General features: G+C 42.0%; 1 protein-coding gene across 1 annotated transcript in view; it reads right to left on the bottom strand.

Moving 5' to 3' along the window:
* kif20ba (kinesin family member 20Ba) overlaps positions 1-15,710 on the bottom strand; it is a 38,758-nt gene that overhangs the window by 18,151 nt on the left and 4,897 nt on the right. Inside the window, exons 10-30 of the mRNA XM_076075851.1 lie at positions 15,482-15,553; positions 15,180-15,326; positions 14,533-14,695; positions 14,239-14,394; positions 14,004-14,135; positions 13,066-13,205; positions 12,835-12,958; positions 12,152-12,317; positions 11,791-11,975; positions 10,399-10,833; positions 9,115-10,271; positions 7,767-7,905; positions 7,204-7,326; positions 7,026-7,080; positions 6,483-6,608; positions 5,680-5,813; positions 5,064-5,219; positions 4,682-4,858; positions 1,750-1,878; positions 1,088-1,195; positions 97-306 (exon numbers count right to left, since the gene is read on the bottom strand). Of these exons, the coding sequence (XP_075931966.1) occupies positions 97-306; positions 1,088-1,195; positions 1,750-1,878; positions 4,682-4,858; positions 5,064-5,219; positions 5,680-5,813; positions 6,483-6,608; positions 7,026-7,080; positions 7,204-7,326; positions 7,767-7,905; positions 9,115-10,271; positions 10,399-10,833; positions 11,791-11,975; positions 12,152-12,317; positions 12,835-12,958; positions 13,066-13,205; positions 14,004-14,135; positions 14,239-14,394; positions 14,533-14,695; positions 15,180-15,326; positions 15,482-15,553 (4,234 nt within the window). The remainder of the gene's footprint in view (positions 1-96; positions 307-1,087; positions 1,196-1,749; positions 1,879-4,681; positions 4,859-5,063; positions 5,220-5,679; positions 5,814-6,482; positions 6,609-7,025; positions 7,081-7,203; positions 7,327-7,766; positions 7,906-9,114; positions 10,272-10,398; positions 10,834-11,790; positions 11,976-12,151; positions 12,318-12,834; positions 12,959-13,065; positions 13,206-14,003; positions 14,136-14,238; positions 14,395-14,532; positions 14,696-15,179; positions 15,327-15,481; positions 15,554-15,710) is intronic.

Below are 15,710 nucleotides of genomic sequence, written 5' to 3' on the forward strand. Positions count from 1 at the left end.
TAGTAAATTTCAATGACCTCTAACTTTGGATATGAAATAAAGTGTAAACACCTAGTGAACATGTGGACAAGCTGCTTGTGTTTGATTGGCTCTTACCTTCTCCATCTCGCCGCTCTTCCTCTTGCGTGCCGAGCGCGTGATTTTGACGGTGACGGCGTTCTCCTCTCCCTGGCGTCGTAAAGCCATGCGGTTTGGCTGCAGAGGGCTGAAGGAGATCTCCAGCTCCGGCCGGGGGAAGCGGCTCATCCTGCCGTTCTCTGTGGAAATCTCAGAGGAGTCTAGCACTGACGGACAGCCAGCTGAGCTCTGTGGGACCACACGTGATTTTAGATTAAAGGTCATTTCCTGGTCACGCAAGAGAAAAGATGTGTCTAGGTCTGAGAATACAGGATTGTCTGTGTGCTACGACAAGGTGTCGAGGTGAGCCACCACAAAAGCCAAGGTATCCACTCGCAAGACGGCATCCGAAAAGGTTCGGGCTGCCGAATGTTGACTGCCCACTCATCACTGGCAACCTCTACAATGCTCACGTACCTGTGTGTCAAAACTGATGCCTACAGAAAACATACAAAACATACAGATGCCTCTGAGCCGCAAAAGAATAAGGGAATTGGAAATCATATTCTGCTGTAAATGATTCAACTGGCCACGTATTCTTTTTTGTTCCGAGTTAATGTCTGGCCAGCTGCTGGCTCACTGGAGTATCTCCAAACAAGTCATCTGTAGACTGAGATAATGTGCAGACCAAAGTGTGAGCAGTAACTACCTCAAACAACCTTATGTCAACTATCTGAAGCATGACTTTAAATAGGATGTTTGGTTTCTTTCGCCAAGTGTTTGGCAATGTTGAAGAAATAAATTACAATAAAGACGATTGTTTCCTGAATATTCAGTAAAATATGCGATCGGCATTTATGCTTTTCTAGTTGCCAATCTTTGAAAATATTACATTGCAAACAATCGATCTGTGTTTAAATTGACAGGAGGAGCTGTGACGATGGCAGCATAAACGTTATATTTGCTCCTTTTGGTCTTTTGTGCTGATCCGATCCGTGACTTCCATATTCTTCTCATCTCATGGGCGTACCTGACTGCTGACTGACGCTCTGGTATCCCTCCTTCCTCCTGATTTCCTGTTAATGGTTTCACACTGGGGTTTCCCAACCAACGTCGCAGGGCTCACATTGCTTTTAATCTGTCACAGGCAGAATAAGAAATTAAAAATCACATGAATCATGATTACAAGAATAACATCCAAAGCATTCAATGCATTAATGAATGCTCTTCTACCTACATCTATATGCCAGGGGACAAAGCTATAGAAAAACATAGAACACAATCCGATGTATCTTAAAGTGCCTCCTCTGTTTCTGGAGCTGAAGGTGTTTCGCGTACAGATCCTTTTAAATCCACCAGACAGTCTGTCAAACAAGTTTAATACTAGCAATTTCAACACACAGTGAGAGATGACAAATCCTTGCTGTACCATGATTAACCATGATGCCGGAGTGGTTTGAGAAGCTGGCTCAGTTTTGAAAGATTCCTATATAATCTTAGTTGTGCTTCATGTAAAAGATAAAATGCAAGATCATTCTGATAAGCTAGAATTGGATATCTCTCTTCGGACTCCTTTAAACTTGCAACATTTTGATCCACCCTGAAAACACAGCAAGAGGCATAAATTCAAGAGGACCACCTTTCAAGCAAGCCTCGGTGCTTAAATGATGTTTGTATTCCTGTAAGACTGACCTGTGTGGCTGCATCCTCCTGTTCGGCATTTAAGGCCTTGAGCTGTTCTTTCAGTCGTGAGATGTCTGCCTCCCTTTCAGACAGAGCAGCCTGCAGCTCTGCCACACAGACGGCTTCACCACCACCACCCTGTAACGGGAAGATCACGGACACTGAGGACGTTTTCTGTTCAGTCCTCTAATGTTCTGCTTTTCAACCAACATGTTATCCAGAGCTTTCAACAATTAATGCGATAGATTAAAGCACCTATAATGGAAACTTTACAAGCAAACAATAATGAGTCATTTAAAAGGATTCTTTTGGACTATACACTACATAACTTATTACATATCAGTTAGAGTCCACTAAACTAAAAGTCATTTTCATCTAAATATTTCAACAGTATTAAAAAATGGCAGATTTAAAATATGTATGCAAAAATATCATTATTTATTATGACCGTGACAAGTTGCTACTTCACACTTTCTAATCATATTGTATACAACCAAAATAATATATTGCTTTCCTACACAAAGATGAGGTTGCCATTTACGATCGGAGATTCAGTTCATATTCAGGGAAAACCAAAAATAAGGCTCCTGAACATTTTGAGCGAGCACGGAACCATGGAAACCTTAATAGGCATGACCAATATCCACAAGACCACGCAGTCAGTGGAACACTCTGGCAAGACTGAGCAGTACGTGAAACAAATGACGGAACGGCTTCTAATGCACCACGACTCCGGCTCCCAACTCTCATCGCTCCCTAAAAACATGAAATGCATGAGTGTTGACAGAAAGATCCTGGAGCAAAATATAGTGTTGGCACAGAGCGACGTATAGCTAGCATGAACGACAATAAAACAAGAAACGTCTTTAAATGCAAGAACAAAATGACAACTCTGCTTCATTCGGCATGAAACGGTTTCCAAAGGTGTCTGAGCAGTAATGTTATGTGATGCTGGGATAATACAGCGGTACTGATCCAACGCAAGCCAATACAAGTCATGCAGTCAATTCCATTTTATGGAGCTTATCATTTAAATAAACTCAATGGTCATTTATGATGCCATAAGTACTAGAACTTTGCATTAACCCACCAATTTATTAATTTACTAAAATTTCAATATTAAGTCCAAAAAGTAATTTTTTTCAGTAATTAACTTTACTGATTATAAACCTATTTTTTGACAAAAAGGTTTCAGTGTATTTATGTCCCAACACTTATAGTTGCGTAAACATTTGGCCTCGGACCAGTGGCACAATCCTGAAGTAGCCTTAAGATGGACTCCAGCTGGACAGAGGACACAAGGGAGGCCAAAAACAACCAGGCGGAGAACTCTGACCCCGGAACTGAAATGGGCCGAGCTACCTTTGGGCCGAGCACAACATGCTGCACAGGATAGGACCAGATGGAAGCAGATAGTCGCAGCATTATGTTCCACAAGCAACAAAGAGGATTACGGATGTAGTTAAGATTCATTCACCAACACAAACAAGACGGGGCATCCAGTGTCATCTTATGATAAAGACGATACACGATTAGGGACTCAAAAAATACTGAAGTCAACACTTTGTCTTTATAGTTACTGGTGTTTCTGCAGTGGACTGCGTGATATTAAAAAGGTATGTACAAGTCCCACATTTACATACATGAGGAGCAGAAAGAAGAAACATTTCTCTTTATAATTCACATTTTAAGCAGCCAACAAGTCAACACAACGTAACGCAGTTATGTCTAAAATCTCCTTCAAATTTAGATTACATTTTTAAGGCCATGACAACATTTTAACTTCTAGGATTCTATTTATTAATAACAAAAAAAATGAATTAATCCTTTCAATAATCCGTGTATGATTAGCACTGCAGTTTGGATGTTTCATGTATCGATTCACTTCAAATCATTTGTGGTTTTTGGGATACAAAGGCGCCTTGCATGAAATTAGCTGCAATTTCTCAACCAAATTTTTTAAATGAATCTAGCTATACGGGAGATGGAGGCGAGCATCAATTTAATTTGGTGAATGGTTACAGCCTGCTCTTCACACTGCCTGTTCTGTGGTTATCCTGGGGAAGCTGTCTGGTCACAGTGAAAAATCGAATAAAAGCTCAGTGAGGACAGAATGTGAGGGAGCAGAGTGCCATACACTGAAATGTCATGTGTGTGTGGAACAGAGATACGGCTCCAAGTTCACAATGCTACAAAACCACCTGCAATTCACCAGAGAGGAAAGGAAAGAAGGAACGACCAGTGCTAAGAAAGCTTAACAGGCTACTCAAAAGTGTGACAAAACTGGAAGAATCTCTTCCGCCAAGTAAACTCCTCTGTTGTGCAACATTACCGGAACCAATTAGCAGAGAGGGTTATTATTTATCTTCATTAGTGGAATTATGTTACGAACTGGGTTCCAAAGCGGCCCTTTCCTTCCTTTCGGTAAAGTTGCTGGCTGAGAGATGTTTTCCAATCTCTTTCCCTGCACAGCAGTCGGGTGTGCTCTCTGAGTAAACCCTATCTAAAGGGTAAACCACCACGGGATGAAACGGGGCAGAACACGGTTGATGTGGCTCAAACTTTCAGTGAAGTTTCACCTCTCTAAAAACCAATCAATGCTCTCACAGCAGGTGTTTTGTCTTGACAGATGATGGGAACAAATTGCTCTGACATTATTGATTGGAGTGTGTACAGAGGTGAAACAGACTACTGGGATGTCTCATATACAGGAGAATAGCTACTATCTTTAGTTTTTACTGAAGGTTGATTTAACCATTAAAATCCTCAGGACTTTATACACAAGAGGGAGAGGGACGCTATCTGACTAAGAGATGTGATACACTAATATCCCTCGTCTCTATGTCCCCTCTAACTGAAGCAGATTTAGCATTATTAGACGGTTTACATCGTCAGTGTGTGGTCCCTGTAGCATGTGTTATTATCTTTATGTTACACTGACCTCTTGTGGTGGCTGTGTGGCATTTTGTTGGAGCTGTTGGATGAGTCTGTCCTTCTCTGCTTGGCTGGATAGAAGCTTCTGTAGCTGGACCTCCAAAGCTGCTACCAGAGTGTCTCTCTCCTTCCTCCACTTCTCCATGATCTGCTCCTTCTCCGCCAGCTGGGACGATAAGGACTCCTGACAAAGAGGGAAATGTATATGTAAAATATGTGTGTGTGTGTGTGTGTGTGGGGGGGGGAGACAATACTGGTTATGTACAGTATGTGTGTGAGTGAAGAGATCAAGAAAAATATCTTATTTATTTATATTAGAACACCACCAACTGTGCTTTGAGATTAATTCTAACATGTTGACATGTTACAGCTAGTGTTTCATTTCCTACCAACTGGCTCTGCTGTCGGGTGTAGCGCTCTCTGTCTTCGGCAAACTTCCTCATTTCCCGGTTCCTGTTGTCCTCCGCCTCTTTAGCTTGGCCAATCAGGGACAGCTTCTCCTCCAGCCACTTTTTCCGCTCGGCCTGGTGTTTCTCTGCACGCAGCTGTACACAAAGTGGTTATTCTTTTTATTTATTAAGAGGATGTCAGTTTAAGTATCTGGAACACGTTTAAGGTGAAATCCCTGATAAAAATGCATTTACCAACAAAAAGGTTGGTGCCCACTACAACTGTCTACGTCAACATGAGCTACCCTGTTCTGACCGTCCTAGTTCTTATAAAGGACCTCAGCACATACATGTGATCAGGGTGAGTTGTCTGTTTACTGTAATTCCTTGTTATAACAAAGTGTTGTTTTTGTTGGAAGATCTGTTAGAGGGATATATAAATACTGTTTTGCCAACTTGTCTGAGAATCTCTTAAATATTCGTCATCCATCAAATTGTTAATAAGCATTAACTAATTATCTATTGCAATGCGAACCTTTTTAATGTTAACTCAGAGAGCACACATTTCTGGTCTCACCATATAAATCCACGTTTGAAGATAACTTCCCTTCATTACCTTCAAGCTTTCCTGAGCCTGGGCAGTTTCTTGTTTGGCCAGTTTGAGGTCATCTGATTGGCTGTCCACGTGAAGGCGAGTGTCGTTTCCACGTCGGTCCTGCTGCAACAGCATCCCCTTCAACTTCTCCACCTCTGTAATGGTTCAAACCAGAGAGCAAGACACGACACAACATTAATATTTGCATAGCATTCAAAGAAACTAAGTACTTTTATTATTCATTTATATAACTTCCAAACATAACATTGTCTACACATCAATCCCCAGTTATTTTACACCCGTTTAGAATAAACAAGTAGGAGTTATTATCTTTGTCTAGTGACAGACTTCTATGACTTCCATCCATATGAAATCCTTTAAGTAGTCCAGCCTCCAAATTAGAAATAATAAACCTGTGTGGTGGAGGAGAGAGTCCACCGATACTTATGGCAGTATCTGGTTTTATGAGCCTGTGAGCACATAAAGCTTTTCTTTTTTTAATTGCTTCTGCTCTCATGTGTGCTATGCTTCACACTCTGCATCCTCTGTTTCTGACCTCATAGTGACTTAACACTGACTGACTTTGGTATCCAATTTAAATGTGTTATTACTGTGAGGAAATACTAATTTACTCCAGTCTCAGTGTCCAGTCAGTTTCATTTAATGTCGTTTAAGAACATTCTGGTTTCTCTGCAGCTTTCAAGCATAAGATTAGACTAAGCGGCCCGTGGGCCAAACCCCTTTCAAAACAATAAAATACACATTATTTTCACTATGTCTGTTTTCTGTTCATGTTCTTTCTTTGATTTTTTTCAAATCCTTACCGCTAGAGAGTTCCTGGATGAGGTTAAGTTTCTCCTCCAAGACCTGCTCCATCTGGTCCTGCGTCTCCTCCTGCTCCGTCAGAGCTAAACGCATGTCCTCCATCACACGCTCCTTGACTTCAAGGTCTACAAAGCAACAGAAACACACACACACAGAACGCCATAAACAACCAACACCAGGCCAGAGCGATATACTGTAACATGTTGATCCCCGAGGTACTCTTCTTTGTATTGCCCTTCCACAAACAGGTCAAAGTTCAGCCAGAGTTTTAGGACCTTACAACAGGGAGATTCACTTTCAGCATGTACTTAAAGATGTCATCTTCAGCTCTGGGAAATTTTGGGGATTTTTTACTATTTCATAATATGTTTAAGACAAAATGATTAATCTGATCAAAATAACAGATAGATCAATATTAACAATAATCATCTTTTGCAGCCCTTTATAAGAGTGTCCACAGTGATTTAAACGGCAGATCACTTCCCACAAACAGAATGTTTTTTCACTCTTGTGAAGCCAATGCAAAGACACACATCGTTTACCTTTACAGGCCTTCTGGTAGAGCATCTGGTCAGACTTGGTGTCAGATGATTGTTCCTAGAGGAGGGAAGGAGATGGAGAAACGAGGTGAACATGAAGATGGACAATGAATACACCAGTATGCAGGATATATAGAGTTATAGCCTTCAGAGATTTGGTCTGGTAAATAGATTATTTTACCACTTTGAGTTTCTGAATGGTTCTGTCTCTGTTGGCAACGTCAGACTGAAGCTGCTTCTTGGCTTTCTCTGTGTCAGACAGCTTCTGCCTCAAAAGCTTCTCCTCTTCTCTCATGGCAGAGATCTTCAGGACAAAAACAAACCGTTATTATAGAAAAACGTAATATAAGCCATCTGCTGTTCATATCAGCGTCCAATTAGTGTCCAGCTATCCAATGTTTGTTTTCACATTTCCCTGAATTAAATTTTTCTTGATCACTGTTCATCTTTTCAAGCGTGGATGAAAATATTACAATAGTACACCTTTAAAAACAGAAAAAAAGTTGAATCTGACAATTAATGCCGAATATGTGCGAGTCCTCCGTAGAGGCTCTCGTCTTCGCTATCCTATCTTTACACACTGGATCTCTTTTAGTCACAGAAGCTGGTCACTCTAAAAGCATTCATTTATTTGTAAATGCATTAAAATGCCCACTATTGGCCAATGACTTACTGACTTTGTCTGAAAGACATTTTGGGGGTTTTAGGTAGTGAGGCACAGAGACATAAAAGAATGCTGTGTACCTCCTTCTGGACCTGCTGGATCTGCTTCTTGTAGTCGGCTAGCTTCTCTCGGAGGTCTGAAGTGCCGTCCTCCTTCCTCTGGAGGTCGAGGCTGAGGCTCTTCACTTTCTCCGAGTCCTGCTTGGCGTTTTCTTTTAGTCTGGGAGAGTGAGACAAGACAACAATGAACTGCAACCGATTCTTTAAAACAAGACAGGACAGTGCATTGTGGTCCAGAGCAACACCATTGCTCTGTAATACAGCGAGTGGACGGATGGATTAATGCAGCTCTCCCTGGACCCAATGTACTAGTGGAGAGATGGCAGGCAAGGTAATAAGGAGAACATGTATTTACAGTGACAGAATAATACAGTTTAGAACGGAGACACAACAAAAGGGAATTCAGAGCGACTGCTTCTCACCGTATACTAGTTTTCTCTGCAGCTCGGGGGGAATATTCTTAGACAGGGAGGATATTAAACAACTCCAGGACAAAATACTCTAGTTTAGAGAGACTGCTTTCTGATCGGCACATTACATTTAGATATTTAACAGATTATTATTCTAAAAAGCTAGCATTGCAGCAATAATTGCTAATTGAAGAGCAACACTATTTCTTAGTCACGGTCTTTGCTATTTTTCAACTTTACTAGACATCTTGAAGATGATTTTGATGCCAAATATTAAAAAGATGATGAGTAACCGTTTCAATTACTTTTGCACAGAGACCTGTGACTGACTGGAAGGGAGAGACAAAAAACAATCTAGAACAGCAATGAAATATATCTTAGTGACACAAAGAACCTTTGGGACTGTTGTAATAAACACATGTTTGTTTGATGAGTCTCATCTCCCTACTCTGTTTCAAAGTGGTATTGTCTCATCAAGGGTCTTGGAGGTGTTCAGCGGATACCCTTACCCTCAGAAGTTTACAGTAAGTTCTAAACTAGACAAGCATTGTTTTCCTACTTTACTTCTTCATTCATTACAGTAATATTCTCATCTCTGGGCCGGCCTCAACCACTACACCTGATCTAAGGTTTGTATTCGTTAACCCTGGGCGACACGTACACCTGCAAAATCAAGGGACAAGTTGAACATACATCAGAATGCTGCAAGCACATGGATGTTGAGATTTGATTAGATATCAAACTGGAAGCATAACCCAAAATGTCATTATCTGGAAAGTCGTGTATGGGCCAGAGCTCTCACAGAGCTGAGTAGTAGAATGTCGGGCTTAGAAAAGCCAGTTTCAGTATCTTTAAAGTCAAATTTAAGTTTTAAGACATCTATGAACAACTATGAACATGTTCTAATCTTTGGAGAATGTAATTTCCCGCCCTGATGTGCAAAGGAACTGATCGGTTACCTGTTGATCTCCTCGGCCTTCTTCTCCAGCTCTGCGTCCTTCTGAGCAATGGCCTCATGCGCCACAGCCAGCAGCTCCCGGCGCCTTTCCACCTCCCGGCGCCGAGCCTCCTGGACTGCCTGGCTCTCCTGCTCCTCCCGCTGCTCCTGTGCCTCCTGCAGGCTCTTCTGCAGGAGTTTTACCGTTGCCTCTTTTTCCAGCAGCTTTTTCTGCAGCTCTGCAGACACTTCCGCCGCCTCTGCTAGCTTCTCCTCCATCCGTTTGTCGTTTTCTTTTAGCATGCTTTCGAATTCTGACGAGGCTTGCTGAGCTTCAGTTTGGTTGAAAACCTTTGACCTCAGGGATGCAATCTCAGTCTGGAGATCACAGTTGAACTTCTTGAGATCCTCTTCAGCAGCAGAGCTAGAAGAATTGTTTGAACCTTTAAGCTTAGTTTCTTTTAATTCGGCCTTGAGCAGCTCTGCAGTTTGCTCCTGCTCACTGAGCTTTAGCCGGAGATCATCTACAAGTTTGCCGAAGGTTGCTTTTTGTTCACCAAGTTTGCAATTTAACTCCTCCAACTGCTGTTGTGATATCACTTCCTGTTCCTGTCGCTCCTCATTGAGCTCCTCTGAGGCCTGAGTTGGTTCCTCAAGTTTGTCTCTCAGCTGTTTTACTTCTTCTTTGGAAGCACGTTCTTGGCATTCGAGCTTGGACCGGAGTTCATCCAGTGTTCGCTGCGACATCTCTTCTTGCTCCTGAAGCTTCTTTCTTAGTTCTTCAACTTGCTGTTTTGAAGCTGCTTCCAGTTGATTCTGCTCGTCTGTAAACTGCTGCAGCTGCTGGTCGGAGATCTGCTGTTTGTGTGCCAACTGTTCTTTCGTCTGTCCTAGCTGGCGCTCCAGTTCCAGCATTTGTCTGGCCTTGCTCTCATTCGTCTCCTTTTCCTCAGCCAGATTCTTCCTAATCTCAGACACTTCCTCTCTCAGCTGATCATGAACAACATCAGATGACGATGCTGAAGTCTGCAATTCCTGTTTCAGGCTTTGAACTTCTTGCACCAGGGTGTGGATGTGGGACGTTTTCTCCAGGATCTCCTTGGAGTGTTTGTCCAGTTGTGCCTGAGCAGTTTGTAGTTGGGTTAACACTTGTTCAGCGCTCTCTGTCTTGCCGGTCACCTGTGGTTATTTCCAAAGAAATCACTTAAGTTAAGTCATCTAGCACCAAGACCATTTAATTAAACACAAATAATAAAACAGTTTGATATAAAAGGTTCAATTTGACCAAAATATTTCTGTTGCCCACCTGGTGCTCTGAGGCTTCCAGTCTGACAGTCAGCTCTCTGACTTCTTGTCGAAGTGCATCACTCTCCTGTTGCCTCTTTTCTCTCTCCTCCACCAGCCTGCTGTTCTCCTTCCTCTCCACCTCCAGAACAGACCGAGCCTCCTCTTTGCTACTCCTCTCTTGACCAAGAGCAGCAATTATGTCCATTCTGCCTTGCTTCTCTTCTGAATGGGCTGCCATGGCATCCTCCTTGGCTCTCCGTTCAGCTTCGAGGGCTGCCATGGCTGTCTTGTTTCCTTCTCTCTCTTCTTTAAGGGATGCTAGCACCTCCTCTTTGCTCTGCTTCAGCTCACTGAGTGTGGCAAGGGCCTCCTCTCTTCCCTTAGTCTGGCACTCCAAAGCAGCGAGGGTGTCTTCTCTGCCTCTCTTTTCCTTCTCGAGGGCAGTAAACGCCTCCTGAGTGATAAGAGAAATGGTTATTTCCTATTTGAATGTTTAAACAGCATTGAATAAACTTAAGCTTAAACTATATTTAAGTTCCATTTAGACAACGAAAAAAAAATCAGCTGTTGAGAAGCTCTTCAGTTACTTTTCCTGGTGAAACAGAAATGCACCGATTGTAATTTTCTTAAGTCTGCACTGCTGATTCCTGTTTTTGCCAATTCCACATTTCTTTCTAAGAACTATAATTAGCTCCAGAATAATGTTTTTACCACAAGTCAGTGTAAACCGTCAAAGATTATAAATAATAACCAAGTATTTTCTCTCCCAACAACAGGAATTATTCAAGTTTCTAGCCCAAAACTAAATTTTACTAGATTACAGTTGAACACATCATAATAGCGTTACAATTTGGATTCGGCCATTACTCTTTTAACTGAATAGAGCTTGGACGCATCACAATGTAAGTTAATGCAACCTCCGTTAATGTTAGCTTACAAGCAGGGCTGTGCTAAGGAGGGACCCCATGCTGTGAGTACTCGGAGCAGCATGCATGGGAATGAATTACAATATAATAACTGTCTGATTAAGTTAGTTGTTCCAAATGTTTTTAATGTTGTTCCTCCATGGCTTACTTTAGACTTGCTGTGCCAACATAAAACTATAATGTGGCGGAGGCACATGTATATAAAAGGTCACAAGTCACGAGCGATCAGCTGAAAACCGGGTTTTGATTGGCAGCTGATCGGTCGGTGCATCTCTGATTCATATTCCTGGTAACTGAGCAAAATGCTACATGCTAACCTATTTGTGAACTATATGAGTAAACCCCTGACATACTGTAAAGGATAATGCTCAGCTTGCCCTTCACTAAAAACTGGTTCTACTGAGAATGATCAGGATACTGATGCCAGGGCATTGAGCTCCTCCCCTGGTCCTCCCTCCTTGTGCTCCTTTCATCAGGGTTCTTACCTGCAGCCGCTGTCTCTCACGTGAACTCCCCTCCTCGAGCAGCGAGGCGCAGCTCTGAGAGCTTAGCTCTGCCACATTCTGCAGGTGTCTCACTTGTTTCTCCAGCCGGTCAATCTCTGACGACTTCTCCTGAAGCTGAGAGAGAAGCCTCCTTTTCTCTTCATCCTCTAATCCACTGGATTCGCCTAGGAAATAACACCAAAAAAAAGTTTTAAAACTTTAAAAAGGCAACCAGAATTTACATCAGTAAACAATAAAACAACTTTTATATTGACATATGTGACTGCACAGTTTGTATTTTCCTCCTCCACTTGATGGATTCATACGAGGTTTTACCATTGAGATTTTTGAGGTATCTGACCTTGGACTTTCGGCTGGTGCTCACTCTGTTCCAACATCTTCCTCTCCAGCTCCTCTCCAGCCTCTCCCCTTTCTTCCTGAGCACCTGCTCGGACTGAACCCAGACATGCATGAGCGGCATTCTTTATGCCTGCCAATTCAGAGGAGTGGGAGTCCAGAGATGTGTCCTGAGGGAGGTAGGAAACATCAAATCAGTCAGGGAGATTAGTGAGCACATCGCCACAATTATAACATCCAGCTGTGGTTCCCACACACATGCCAACACTATTCTGGAGCCAGATACTTCAAATTATACTTGCTTGAGTAAGCAAATACTTTACAAATTTCTGCTTGTGTGATACATACTGGATGCCAAGAAGAGACCAAATAACTTGCCTGACTTTGTATGGAATGTTAGAAACCTTGAAATTACCTTTGCTCTGACAACGAAGAAAAATCATTATTTTATTTCTTACTGAGAACTTGATGTATGAAGTGTGAGTGTAGCATAAGAATCTTGTCACTTCGATACAATAGGATAGGCATCAAATACAGCCTCCACATAATTGCCTTTTCATTCATGTTTTAATCAGTACATTGTTTTTACCAAAAATCTGTTTTAGAATTTGTAACATTCACCCAACCAATAAGCAAACAAAACACACAATACATGAAGTGGGATCCCAGGAGAGGAGATGGTGTTACCATATTAGATTGTGCATCTTGACTGGGTCCAGCGCTGGCCATTTTGGCCATGAGGCTCTTTAAGATCTCCATCCTCCTTTCTGCTCGCTCCTCTAAGAGTTCGCTCTCCCTCGCCAGGCGGTCACTGAAACAAACGCACACACAGACACACATTTGTACGACTTAATTATCGTGCCCAAAACATTCCTGGTAACATCATATAGGAATATAAATATATATTAAAAGTCTCACTTATAGTCAATCTGCATCTCGGAGAAGATCTCGGAGAACTCTCTGCAGATCTCCTCTCTGAGTCGCGCCTCCATGAGCAGACTCTCGGCTCGCTCCTTCTTCAGCTCTACCTGCAGCTGGTTAACCAACGCCAACTGCCTCTGAGGAACGGGACACAAAATAGTATCAAACATCAATAAAGAGTTTTCACATCGAAAAAGAAATGTTCTTATAAGTAAGACTACTGAATATTTTTAAGTATATGTCCTGTTTAGTAAAATTAAGATGTTAAATCTTTCTATCTTTAGGAACAAGCAACAAAAAAATGCAGCACCAGCAGAAACTTGGGGGGGAAAATAAACACAGGAAATTCAAGTTTCTCCAGTGTTGGAATGAACATCCTGCGATGAGGAATTAGATGGAAACAAGTGATCATTGCTCAGACAATAAAACCTTGTGAATCACAGAAAAAAAAAAAAAAAAATGCTTGACGTATAAAATAGGGAACTTTATAAAATAAAGTTTAGTAATTAAAATAACGCAAAACGTTTTGTAGCCACCTGAAAGAAGAGCCTACCTCCACAACTCAATATCCGTTAAAGTGAACACTATATTGAGACTATTTTCTGACGGGGAACTGAAAATGAGCTATGCCCTCTTCAAAGTCACAAGACCCCACGGACAGCTCAAGTTACTAATCTGACTGTTTGGAGAGCAAAAGCCGAAATGCAATCTCGGAACCCATCAGCTATCGTCTGACGATGATTTAGCTCATAGTGGTATAAATGTAGCTTGTACACTGGCTACTTGGCATCTCAAGTTGGTAACCGGACTGTGAACAATGAGAAGTGTACGGAGAAGGAAGTCTGAAATCCTTGAAATATAGCCCCGTGCCCCCGAGAGGCTCATCAGTCGCCAGATTGATAGCCGATGGGATCCAATATTATTAAGGGACTGACCTGGTGCGTCCGTTCACTGATGAGAATTTTATCATCACTTTCATTGGCGTCTTCTTCATTGCCTGTCTGATCCATTGTGCTCTCCATCAGGCTCTCTTCTTCCTCATACTCATCATCCTCATCCTCATCCTCCTGGACAAAAGATTTAAACATAATGTTTACAAACTATTTCAAGTGATAATCCAAGTAAAGTAAAAAGCAAACGCCTCATGATGTGACCCAGGCTCCACCCCACCTGCACATCTTCCAGACTAGCATCCCAGCCAATCAGGGAGCTCCTCCTGCTGCTCCGCAGAGCCTTTCTCTCAGCGTTGTTGATGATGAAGGATATATCACTGGCGGACCTCTGGGGCATGATGATGGGAGCGGGCCTGGTGGACAGAACAACAACCTGGAAACGGACAGGAAATAAAAAGAAAAAACACACCAAAAGATAAAATATTAAATATGATAATAACCAATTATACACTTAAAAAAGGGGGAACTCTCAGAGAGCAAAGCAAGAGAGAAAATGAAGATGTATATGCACCTTCTGTGCCACAGCAGAGAATTTGAGGACGTTGAGCGTCTCATCGTACATGGAGGCACACTGGTTGATATTGACGATCATACAGGCTTTACCTCGACCAAGGAAGAAGCTCTGCAGGTAGTGGGTCAGCTTACTTTCCCTGAAGGGAACATGCTGACGCAGCCTGAGGGAGGGAACAGCTTAGTTGGCATTGATAACTTGTATAGAATTTCTTATTATAAAGCTTATTAAATTGTTACGGCAAACGTGTTTCCAAACAGTTACCTATTTATACACTATGCAATTTAATCACGCTATAGAAGTTGGGTTTGTGTCCACTTGATGATTGCAAGTCCAATGTTCATCCTCCTTTTAGCACTGATTTGGTCTCCACCAACTCCTCCACCAGAAAAATATCTGGACCTTTAGCTGCTAGATATCAATTTTTGTCCCCGGCCGTAAACTTTTTCCATCTGCTGTAAGTTGTATAAAGTAGGGTTTATCTTTTTTGTAGTTGCTGAAAATATTACAACCACAGTAAACCAAAACAGTGTGCTAAAGGGAGGATAAAAAAAGAGTTTCACTCTCCTTTTAGAGCACTATGGAGTGACCCTTTCATATTCCATAAAGCATATTAAGGAGAAAATGACAGATAGTTAAAATCTCACTTGGCCTGCTGATTGTGTCGTAGTGCGTTGATGCATTTTCCAAGGATGAGCAATGAGGTGTTGATGTTTCCGGCTTCTTTGAGGCGCTCTCCTTTATTCTGGGTCTTGGCGCATCGCTCCGAACCAGCCAGGTCACACAAACACAACCTGATGACAAACACACCAAGAAGTACACGATAACTCGGACACGCTGTACATCCAACTAAAGATTATATTTTGCACACATGTCCAATGCAGCGTTGTTTTGCAACCAGACAGTTCCACACCTAAAACCATGTCTATATGTCTAAAGTGTCACTCACTCGCTGACTGCGTGGACCCTCGGAGTCCCAATATCTTCAATTCTCAATATACGAATGGAGAAAATACTGTGACTGCAGAAAGACAAAACATATGGAGCATACGTTTCAGTAACTTTGTATTAAGATGGAATAAACAGGATCTTAAAAGAGAAATTACCACAAGAAATAAGCACAAAAACAGAGAAATAAAATGCATACAACACAGTTATAAAGTGGACGAATGTAATTC

This window comes from Anarhichas minor, unplaced genomic scaffold, assembly GCF_050575085.1.
Source record: "Anarhichas minor isolate MPS153535 unplaced genomic scaffold, ASM5057508v1 ptg000054l, whole genome shotgun sequence".
Taxonomy (NCBI): Eukaryota; Metazoa; Chordata; class Actinopteri; order Perciformes; family Anarhichadidae; genus Anarhichas; species Anarhichas minor.